Source organism: Thamnophis sirtalis, unplaced genomic scaffold (genome assembly GCF_051295495.1).
Source record: "Thamnophis sirtalis isolate CommonGarterSnake01/CBP01778 unplaced genomic scaffold, rThaSir2_p1.2 scaffold_1, whole genome shotgun sequence".
Classification (NCBI taxonomy): Eukaryota; Metazoa; Chordata; class Lepidosauria; order Squamata; family Natricidae; genus Thamnophis; species Thamnophis sirtalis.
Window position 1 is genome coordinate 21,357,310 of NW_028261381.1, and position 10,136 is coordinate 21,367,445.

At 47.7% G+C, this 10,136-nt stretch overlaps 1 protein-coding gene and 1 long non-coding RNA gene across 2 annotated transcripts; one reads left to right on the forward strand and one right to left on the reverse strand.

The window, feature by feature from the left end:
- Nucleotides 1–421: 421 nt before the first annotated feature.
- LOC148049350 (uncharacterized) lies at nt 422–2,564 on the forward strand. Its single transcript, XR_015695866.1, has 2 exons — nt 422–615; nt 1,924–2,564. It is a non-coding gene; the product is annotated as an uncharacterized LOC148049350 (long non-coding RNA).
- A 3,448-nt stretch (nt 2,565–6,012) lies between these two features.
- HOXD8 (homeobox D8) lies at nt 6,013–9,558 on the reverse strand. Its single transcript, XM_087708678.1, has 2 exons — nt 8,748–9,558; nt 6,013–7,723 (listed from the first exon to the last, which is right to left on the reverse strand). Exons 1-2 carry the CDS (start codon nt 9,349–9,351, stop codon nt 7,452–7,454), a joined length of 876 nt encoding a protein of 291 aa, XP_087564804.1. The 5' UTR covers nt 9,352–9,558; the 3' UTR covers nt 6,013–7,451.
- Between the last annotated feature and the right edge of the window lie 578 nt (nt 9,559–10,136).

The window sequence follows — 10,136 nt, forward strand, 5'->3', positions numbered from 1 at the left end:
TCTTTCTTTCTTTCTTTCTTTCTCTCGCTCTCTCTTTCTCTCTCTCTTTCTTCTTTCTTTCTGGAATCGCTCTGGTTTTTTGTGGGTTTGCCCGCTGATAGTTTATTATTATTATTATTATTATTATTATTATTATTATTATTATTATTATTATTTTATTTTCGAGCTTCTGCGAGGCTCAGCGCACTTCACAAAGCCGCTGAAGCCCCCCCGCGGAGAGGCTCAGGTGGGTCCGAAGGGCAGGGAAGCCTCCGTAGGGGGCAGGCAGGTGGCACAAAAGGCGCCGACGGGGCAGTTGTCCCACCTCTCCCTTCCTTCCTGCCGGCTACCGTCCTACTATTAGGGCGAAGGGTGGGTGCTTGTTCTGTCGGGCTCTCCCTCCCCCACCCCCACTCCTTCCACTTTCTTTTATGACTCTCCAAGCGCCGAAAGGGAAAGGGAAGCCCCCCGCGGCGAGTCAGACATGAAAACGAAAGGACTTCCTTACCCGATGGCTGCCAGGTCGGAGCGGCGAGGACTCCGGGCGCGTCCCTGTAATCCATTGCGAGGCGCCTCCGGTTCGGGAGCCGCGTCCAGACCTGAAGAGGCGGCAGGCGCCGGCGGGCAGGCAGGCAGGTAGGGCGTGAAGGAAACGGGAGCTTTTGTGGCCAAGCTGCCCCGCTGGCTAGGCTCGCCGCCCGCCCGCCACCGCCGACGCTCCCCGCCCGCCCGTCTTGCCCGCACTCCGCGCCTCGTCCAAGGGATGGCAAAGGCGAGGAGAGCGGGCTGGCTGAAGGGGAGCGTTGGGGACGGCGGCTTGCAAAGAAACACACACACAAAAAAAGCCCTTCCCCGGTTCGGTCGGATCGGCGAGCCTAACCAGCCGGAATGCGCCACACATCGGAGACAAAGGTTGGGAAAAGACGGGGGGGTTGAGGCGCTGGGAAAGGAGGATGCAGGGGTGAAATTCGCCAGGGAAATCAGGCGGAGGGGGGGAGAGGGGAGGGGGGGAAAGAGGGCCCGGAGAGCCAGCAGCCCTCGCACATGACCAGGCGCAGCCAATGACGCGCCCAAGTCGGTCGTAAAAGGTCTATTACCGAGCTGTAAATTTTCTTCAAACAAAAAGGAATTTACCGCAATTCCTTGCGGATTTTTTTTTTTTAGCTCAGGCCGCTGCAGCTGCCCCCCCCACCTCCCCCCCCCCAGTAGAATACGTTTTCCTCTTTCTTCCCCTCCCTCTGTCTCTCCCTCTCTCTTTCTCTCCTGCTCCCGCCATGGCACTTTCCTGCTCTCGGCTCCACCAGAACCGCGTCCGAGGCCTAAGAGAAGAGCGGCTGCTGACTGGGCCTGGATTGCGCAGTTTAGAAAGAGGGAGGGAAGCCGGAGGGGAGGTCTGTAGAGCCAAGCTTTTTCCAGAGGAGTCTCCTTCTAGGCTGGATTTTCCTCATTCAGGCCCAGTTGGAAGCGGCACACATCCCTGGCTTGTGTGCCAGGCGAGGCAGTCTGTCTGTCTCCTTAGCCCTAACTCTAACCCTTAACCCTCCCTTCCTGGCTAAGCGGCTCTGAAGTGGCAGGCCTCTGAAGGTAGAAAACCAGGCCCCTTTCTTGTTCTTGTCCCGTTTTCCAAATGTGGAAGATCCTTCACATCAAACATGGGTCGATCTACTATCTATCTATCTATCTATCTATCTATCTATCTATCTATCTATCTATCTATCTATCTATCTATCTATCTATTGTCTTTTTCTTTCTTTCTTTCTTTCTTTCTTTCTTTCTTTCTTTCTTTCTTTACCTCTCAATTTGGAGTACAGTGTTGGAATTGCTGTTTGGCAGGAGCAGGGCCCCTCCTTGAGAAAAGGCTACTTCTAGCTGAGATGCCTAAAGCAACTTTCTTGGGGGGAACAAATAAAAATCACAGGCCCTCGACTTCTTTTCTGGCTGCAGAAAATGGCTTTCTCCAGATAGGCCTTGTGGGGATCCGGTTACCTTGCAGCATGGAGAAGGGCAGAAGTCCAAAGAAGAGAGAAAGAATGCACCAAGAATTGCCAAAAAGAAAAAAAAGAAAAGGGAAACCACTGGCTTTCCAAAGCTCAGCTGAATCTGGATATATGACTCAGCCACAGTGACTTTTTCCTCAATTCTTTCTTAGGGAATTAGCCATTCAAAAATCCCTCCTCTTTTTTTAATAGCCATTGCCTATATCTTGTTGCATTGGGCACTGTTTATGTACAGTGGAGTGAAATAAATCTTTTAGCAATTATTGACTGCAATTGTTGACAAGTTGGTACACGATTCTATTCAAAAAGGAAAAAAAAAACACCCCCCTAAAACGAAATCCTAATTAGTTGTTGGAAATGACTATTTTTATGTGGACATAAAGTAGGACTGAAATCGAAAAGACTTTCTTCTAAGGAAGATGTTAATGCTGGAGAGGGCAGCGAAAGAAATCATTATTTTCACTGCCCTAGATCCAGAAAAGCAAACAAGTGAAATTCGCTGTACTAAATGTTTTTGCCTCTTGCTGTAAACCCATTAATGCTTTCTCTCTGTGTGTGAAGTTGTATGAAATAAACATTTATGGGTCATTTTGTGGAATTGGTTTATGAATTGGGCTGTAGAAGGCAAGAGGCCATTCTGGCAAATTCGTGCCCACTTGGGTTTTGCTCCCAAATCAGTAACCCAAACAGATTCAGTTTCCATGTTTAAAATGCAGATGTGTCACCTTGAAGGGCTGTATAGTCTCTGCTTCCAAAATGGCTGCTGCCTTCAAAGAAAGGACACAAAGGGTGGTGTTGCTTTTGATGCCAATTTTTAGACTTGCCAAGAAGAGGAAGCCCGCTATGGGAGTGATTTTTACTATAGAATGCTAAAGAAAAGCGACACCACACAGTTAGCAAAAGAACAGCAAAGAATAAGACTTTCCTCATTCAATTTAGTTTAATTTTGAACTAGCTTTGTGGAAAAGTGAGGCACCCTCTTTGTTCAACTTGGAAAAAAGTGGGTGTCTCCTTCAGTTAAGGTGCTGCCGGTTGTATGAAATCTCCAAAATCCAACACAGACACACCAGCCGCCCCTCCCCCATTGATTCTCTAAATAATCCTGCTTGCATGCATATATTCACCTGGAAGTAAGTTTTCTCTAACCTTTCAGGACTTAACTTTCTGAGGAAGCTGTGCTTGTACAAAGCCTGCATTGCAACATTCAGCCTGGTCTTGCTGTTCTCCAGCAAGATATATTTCATCTCCATTTTATGATTATTATTTTTAGATTTAATATAGACATCCGCCATCAGCTCCGGTGGACTCTGGGTGGCTTACAAAATACAATACTAATTTAGAACAATTACAAATATTTACTGCAGACTGTTCATTGTTTGATATGTACACTTAGAACAAATGCACTTTTTCCTTTGCCAGGTTTTTGGGCTGCCTCTCTAGACTTAATCTGTATAAGTTAAGAGAAGAATGACCAGCAAGGCGTTTTGCCGCATTTATGCAAATTCCTGCACCAAATCCTCTGCTTTGCAGTTTTTGCCGCAGACCCTTCACGTGGATGAGCTCCTGCTACTGTAATGCTGAAAATATGGGGGGGGGGGGTTCAGGCAGGGAGGGACCCTTTGGATCCAAGAAAGAGCCTAACTAGGCTAATGGTTCAGCAGATAGTCCATAGATTGTCCATAGAGCAAAGACCTCTATGTGTGCAACACTCATTCAAGTCCAGACTAGATTTCTTAAAAGAAAAAAGAATTATAGTGTTGGGAGAGGGAAGCTTCTATACACAAATTAGGAAAAAAGCAGCTCAAGTGACAGAAATGGTGTGTGTGGGGGTGATACACAGGGTGATGACCCTCAGTTTCTAAGTTTTCAAAAAGCTTTTGGAGCACTTCTAATCTTTGGAGGAGGGAGGGAGAAGAGACAGGAAAAGACAATGGCTTTTAAAAAAATATATATATTGGTTAGCTGTGCAACAAGAAGACGAGTCCTATGGGCTAGTTTGTTCTTGGTTTCAAAAAGATGTAACCCTGATTCACTGTATGGAATGCTGCTTTCTATGTACCCCTCAGTTGTAAACCTATCCCTTTCAACTACCGATTTCTAGATACGGTGGATGAGACCCATATTCCCCACTATCAGCTGGGGTTGATAGGTGCAGGAATTCCAAAGACAGGGTTGTGAATTGCTTGGGGAAGCACTAATTTAAACAATTATCTTGGAGCTGTGAAACGAAAACGAAAGCTGTTCAGAGGACAGACTTCTGAACCACAATCAACCAGGGGCTTCTTGGTGGAGAAAGCTCTTTGTTTAGCTTAGCTGCATCTCTAAGGTGGAAATGCATCCTGTTTAAAATTGTCAAGAGAATACTAATGGTTTCTTCATTGGGCGATGTGGAAAAAATGCAATTCCTCATTAAAGGCTATAAGTGCTAGCTTGGACTACATCATACAATTTCATTGAAATAAATGGAGCTTGATAGGATAAGAGTTGCCATAGATATGAAAAGGTGCTGTTTTATATTTCTTTCTTGTATGGTGGGGAAGATGGATCTCCCCACGGGTGAGTGAGGTGAATTATGCTGGAGAAAATAATGTAAAATAAAACAGTTGTGTACAAGTTTAAAAACCAGAAAAAAAGCAGGGTAGGAGGCCAATCCCTCTCAGTAATTCTATTGTAAATTATAAATTTGGGATGTGTGTGTGTGAGTTATTTGTAAAAATAATAAAGGCAGGATACAAATAAATAAAAACAAATTCTCAATAAATGCACACAAGCAAACTCATTCCGTTTTCTAAATAGAGGAGGAAGAGGAAATGAATTCACCCAAGAGAGATTTAGACAAAATCTGGAGGAATCTATGAACCTTCTACTCTACGTATTATCTACAAACATGACACACACAGACAGTTATCTGAAGGTGCTTAAAGAGGCTCCTCTCTTTCTATGTGATATGGGGGCTGCTACAGACCTGTGAGTTTAATTGTTACGAGCTGCAGTCTGCACCTTAGTTATGGCAACAGCATGGTAGTTAAAAGCCTGAGCTGCAGAATCTGTTTGCCATCTTCAACAAAAACCACCTCCAAATCTTGACCCAGTTATTCTAGAATTCTTTAGACGGTTTTAGGTAAACTAGTCTCTCCCTTTCACACCTCAATAACAAGGATCCCACCATGTTGGTCCCTCTGAGGAGGCTGCTGTAAGGCTTTCAGAAGATCTGTAGGAATGTCCTTGCTGTTGCTAGGACCGCCTCCTCAACTTTCCTTTGTTTCTGATTCCGCAACCAGCCTTCTGAACATCTCCATATCTTCCTGGATATAGACCAGCATGCTTGGATTGCTATTTACAGGAAGAAGAAAAAAAGATACTGCACCAATCGATCCAAATGAAAGGACCACTCCCAAAATGAAGATAATCCCAGCAGATTGAGCCTAGTAGCCAGAATGACTGAGAGCGGCATAGATAGGTAGGTAGGTAGGTAGACAGAGAGAGAGATAGAGAGATAGATTTTGGAAATACCCAGATTAAAGATAATCCCAGCAAATCTCCTAGTTAGTCAGAACCACTAAGAAAGGCAAGTGTTTATAAATAGGGAATAAGATATCTGAAATTGAGTTATTAATATTAAAATTGAATAAGAATCATATTTCTAAGAAAGCTTCTATTTCACTCTAAACTGTAAAAAAAAAACCAAACATATGCCTATGCAAGTTTGATAGATTGTATGTCGATAGCACACTGGATGTGTAACTAGACGTCCTTTTCCAGATACCCAAATCCAACCTTTTGTCTTGAAGAAGATCCGGTGGGAACTTGTGGTGGCGAATACGTGATCACAAACTAGCCAACTTCATTTTCACAAGCTAGCCAACTTCATTTCAGCCAAGCGTATTGTTAGTAAAAGCAGCCCAGGGTCTGGTTCAGCGGCTCATGCAAATGCAGAACATGGTGTTCATTTAGTAAGCCATGGCTAACAACAACCAACCTTCAATAAGCCTGCGCTTAACGTTGCAAGGGCTCCTTTACTGGCGAGAAAGAAAAAGAAAGAAAGAAAGAAAGAAAGAAGCGTGCATTCAAATTTATATGCCCACATTCCTTCTCAATAATATGCGAGAATGCACAATACTCATTCTCAACAATATGCACGAGAATGTACAATGTCCATTCTCAACAATGGAGATGAGAATATACACAATAGCCATTCCCAACAGCGGATTCATGCAGAAGCAACGTTCGGTGTAAAATAACGGCCTGAGTAGCCCACGGTTTTTGGGAGAAGTCAGCCTTGTGTTTTGGGCCTTTCGCTCTCTCCCCAAACCCGAGGAAATCGGCGCTCGCTTTGAAATCCCATGAAAATCAATCGGGAGCTGATCTTCGCACTCGCGTATCCGGCAGGAATCTAGGAGGCTTTGCGTTGACAGTGGGGGCTCCGCGGCCTGCCGGACAGAAGCCTGGCGGCCTTAATACTTTGCTACCTTCCAATGAGCACTAGTCTAGTTGGTCTTTCCAGCGTGCCAAGCACAGCGAAACGCGTTTACCTGAAGCAGGGCCATATGAAACAAAGCAAAACAAAACGGGCTTAGCCTTCCTCCCCGAAGCACGCGGGTTAAGGAAGGGGAAGGAAGGGGCTTCGCTTTCTCGTCGCTGGCGCTGGGCTCGAGTCAGGCTCAGCTTTCCCAGAGAGGAGGGCAAGGAACGCTGGAAAGGGGTCCCGGAACAAAGCGCTTTCGAGGTCCCTTCGGAGAAACGGGGTCCAAATGCTCCCGTAGTTTGCCCGCTTGCCTTGAGCTACTTTCTACGCTAAACGAAAACATGAAGGAAGAAGCCGGGTCATAAATAACACGTCGGATTTTTTTTATTATTATTTTGATTATCGATAATGGAAAAAAAAATCAGTGTTTAAAATTAAAATAGTTCATTACTTCCCTCATCGGCCCACAAGTTATTTCCTTTTTCAATTAACTTAAAGAAAGGGGGAACTGAAGAATTTGAAAGAAGTGCACTTGATTCTTAAAATATAATAAGAGAGGCCGGTCGTTGCGTCCTTGGAGGAAAACATAAATCCCAGTAAAAATCTGTAGGTAAAAAACTGCTATCCTTCTTAGTATCAAAGGCCAAAGGGAAATGGGGGGGGAGGGGGGGGAGAGAGGAAGGAAGGAAGGAAGGAAAGTAGGAAGGAAGGACAATAAAAAATCTAGAAAGTGCAGCAGCAGTAGCCATATGGGAATCGAGCTAAGAAGGCGCCCAGTGCAGTAACAAAAGCCTAACTCTCATCTAGCCCAGAAATGTCAGAAGGTAGTTTCAAAGACAACAAAAAGGTGCCTTGAGATTAGTCCCAATCATGGTGGACATGGCAGAGACCTAGACAAGCACCTGGCCCCTCCATCCGTTGATGCCCCAAAGTCTTTGGCCAAGGTTCCCAGCAGCAGCAGCAGCAGTAGCAGGAGGAGGAGGAGGAGGAAGAGGAAGACTTTAATTTGCCTAGGCTTGTTCTTCCAGGTCTTCCCTTTTGACCTCTCCTTCCTTCCCCTCTTGCCGAGTGGCAGGGAACTTGTCCTTGTTGTTCTCTTTTTTCCATTTCATTCTCCGGTTCTGGAACCAGATCTTGACCTGCCGCTCGGTCAGTCCTAGCGCGTGGGAGACCTCGATTCTCCTCTTCCTGGTCAGGTAGGGGTTAAACAGGAACTCCTTTTCCAGCTCCAAAGTCTGGAAGCGGCTGTAGGTTTGCCTCCCTCTCCGCCTCCCGGGAGCTGCTGTTGGAAACAAAAACCAGCGTTTCTTTACAAAAGGAAAGAAAGGGGAAAAAAATAAACCAGGAAACCAAACAACCAAAAGCGGCAGCTTGGCTCACAGCCCCAGCGCTTTTAGCTTCCCTGCCCCAGAGAGTAAAGTTATGTCGAACAAATTATTTTCCAATGCACAAAGCATGAGCTCCGGCTATTTGTTCAAATCTCTTTCTCATTTACAACTAACAAAGTGAATCAACTCGCCATAAATCCAAGTACTCGGAGTGTGCCCTACGTGATCCAAACGCAGTAACACTCGGCATAAAATCTAAAACACGATCTGGTCTGTTCTTGTTTCTTTCAAAATATCGGTTTAATGCCACCGTTCAAGTCATTTGTGGTTTGGACGTTTTTTAAGCAAGCCTAATATATTGTCAGAAACAATTGTACGGAGTGTGTTGTTAACAAGGAACTATCATTATAACAACAGCATTACTGTAACTGTAAAAGGAGAACAAAAGAAAGAAAAGGGGAATCGGTGAAAAAAAATGGCAGCTTGGTTTAAGAGAGAAAGAAAAGAGAGGGGGAAGTAACAGAAAGAAAGAAAAAACAGAAAGGAGAGAGAGAGAGACAGAAAGGAAGGAAAGAAAGAAAGGAAAGAAAGAGAAGAAAGGAAAGAAAGAAAAGAAAGGAAAGAAAGGAAAGGAAAGAAAGAAAAGAAAGAAAAGAAAGAAAAGAAAGAAAAGAAAGAAAAGAAAGAAAAGAAAGAAAAGAAAGAAAAACGAAAACAGCAGGGAGAAAAGTGAGGGAAAAGAACGAAAAAGAGAGAAAAGTGAGGGAAAGGAAGGAAAGAAAAGAAGAGAGAGAAAGAGAGAGAGAGAGAAAGAAAAAAAGGACAAGGAGAAAAGTGAGGGAAAAGAAAGAGAGAAAAGTGAGGGAAAGGGAAAGAAAGTGAGGGAAAGGAAGGGAAGGGAAAGGGAGAAAGAAGTTAAGTTCACCGCCGCAGAGAAAGGGAAGGGGAAGGGAGAAAGGCAAGGAGTTTGGGTCCAACCTTGTGGTCTCATCCAGGGAAAAACTGGAGAAGGAGACGCGCTCTGATTTAAGGGCCTTGGTTCCTCGCCAATATTAGCACAGGACGATTTACAGTCGGGATACTGAAGCAGCTCGGCCTCTTGGTGTGTCGTAAAAATCGTCGGTCGCTGTAAGTTATCGTATCCGTAAAACTTGGTCGGCTCCGCTGAACAAGGCAGGCCGGAGCAGGGGGCTTGCAAGGGAGGCGGGGGAGGCGGGTAAGGCGAGGGGCTCCCCCCGGCCAGGTGCGGCGGCGGCGGCGGCTGCGAGTGGGAAGGAGGAGGAGGAGGAAGGGGAGCTTGGGGAGAAGGGTGGAAGTAGTCCGCGCCGCTGACGGCCGGGCCGGGCCCAGGACCCGTCGGCGCAGGGGGGTAGCCTGAGGCGGCGGCCGCGGCTGCAGCGGCGGCGGCCGCGGCGGCGGCAGCGCTGTTCCCGTAGAGCAGGGCGGCGGCAGCGGCGGCGGCGGGCGCAAAGTGACAGTCGTAGTAAGCGGGATTGATGGGCGGCTCGCCCCCTCCTGCCGCCGCCGCCGCCGCCGCCGCCTTGTACTTGGAGTACAGCGGATTGACAAAGTAGGAGCTCATCGGAGGGCGGGGGGCGAGCGGAGGCGCCGACAGCCGCAACAGCAGCAGCAGCAGCAGCAGCAGCAAGGCAAGGAGACCAGCAGCAGCAGCAGCAGAGCCCGCCGCCGCCGCCGCCACCCGAGGCCTCCGCAGCCGCCGGCCGGATAACCCAGCTGCTCGGCCAGGCTGCCCCGGCGGCTGCCTTCGCAGAGTGGAGCTGGCGGCGTGGAGCAGAGCCGGGCCGTAATCGCTGGTCGACTGACCTGCCTCACTGCTTTTACTATTTCCTATTAGGCACACACCAACCAGCCGTCCCGCCGCCACACACTCACTCCCTCGCTCGCTCGCTCACTCACAGGGGCCAGAGTTCAGGGCAAGGCAGGAGAGCGGCTTGGCTTGGCGCGCTCAATCTCCGGAGGCCAAAACCGAGTCCCAAACTAAGTAGGCAGAGTGTGTGTGTGGTGGTGGGGGCGGGGGGGGGAGAGAGAGAGAACCGGATTCTCAGCCGCTTGCCTGGCCTCTTTCCTAAAGCGATGCCCCTGGCAAGCAGCCTCTATTCTCTGCCCCCCCCCCTGCACCCCATCCCTTCTCCACAGCGAGGCCCGAGCTGAGAGCGATCAAGGTCAGATAAAGCCCAAAGCTGGATGGGCTGGAAGGGAAGGCAGAGCAGAGGACTACAGGATCTCCCACGGGGGTGGGGAGGAGAAGCGGTGGAGTGGAGAAGGCCCTAAGGACTTCAGGGGAAACAGGCAACCTTTGGGACTGGCTACAGAAGGGGAGGGCTGGGGGTGGGGGTGGGGAGATCG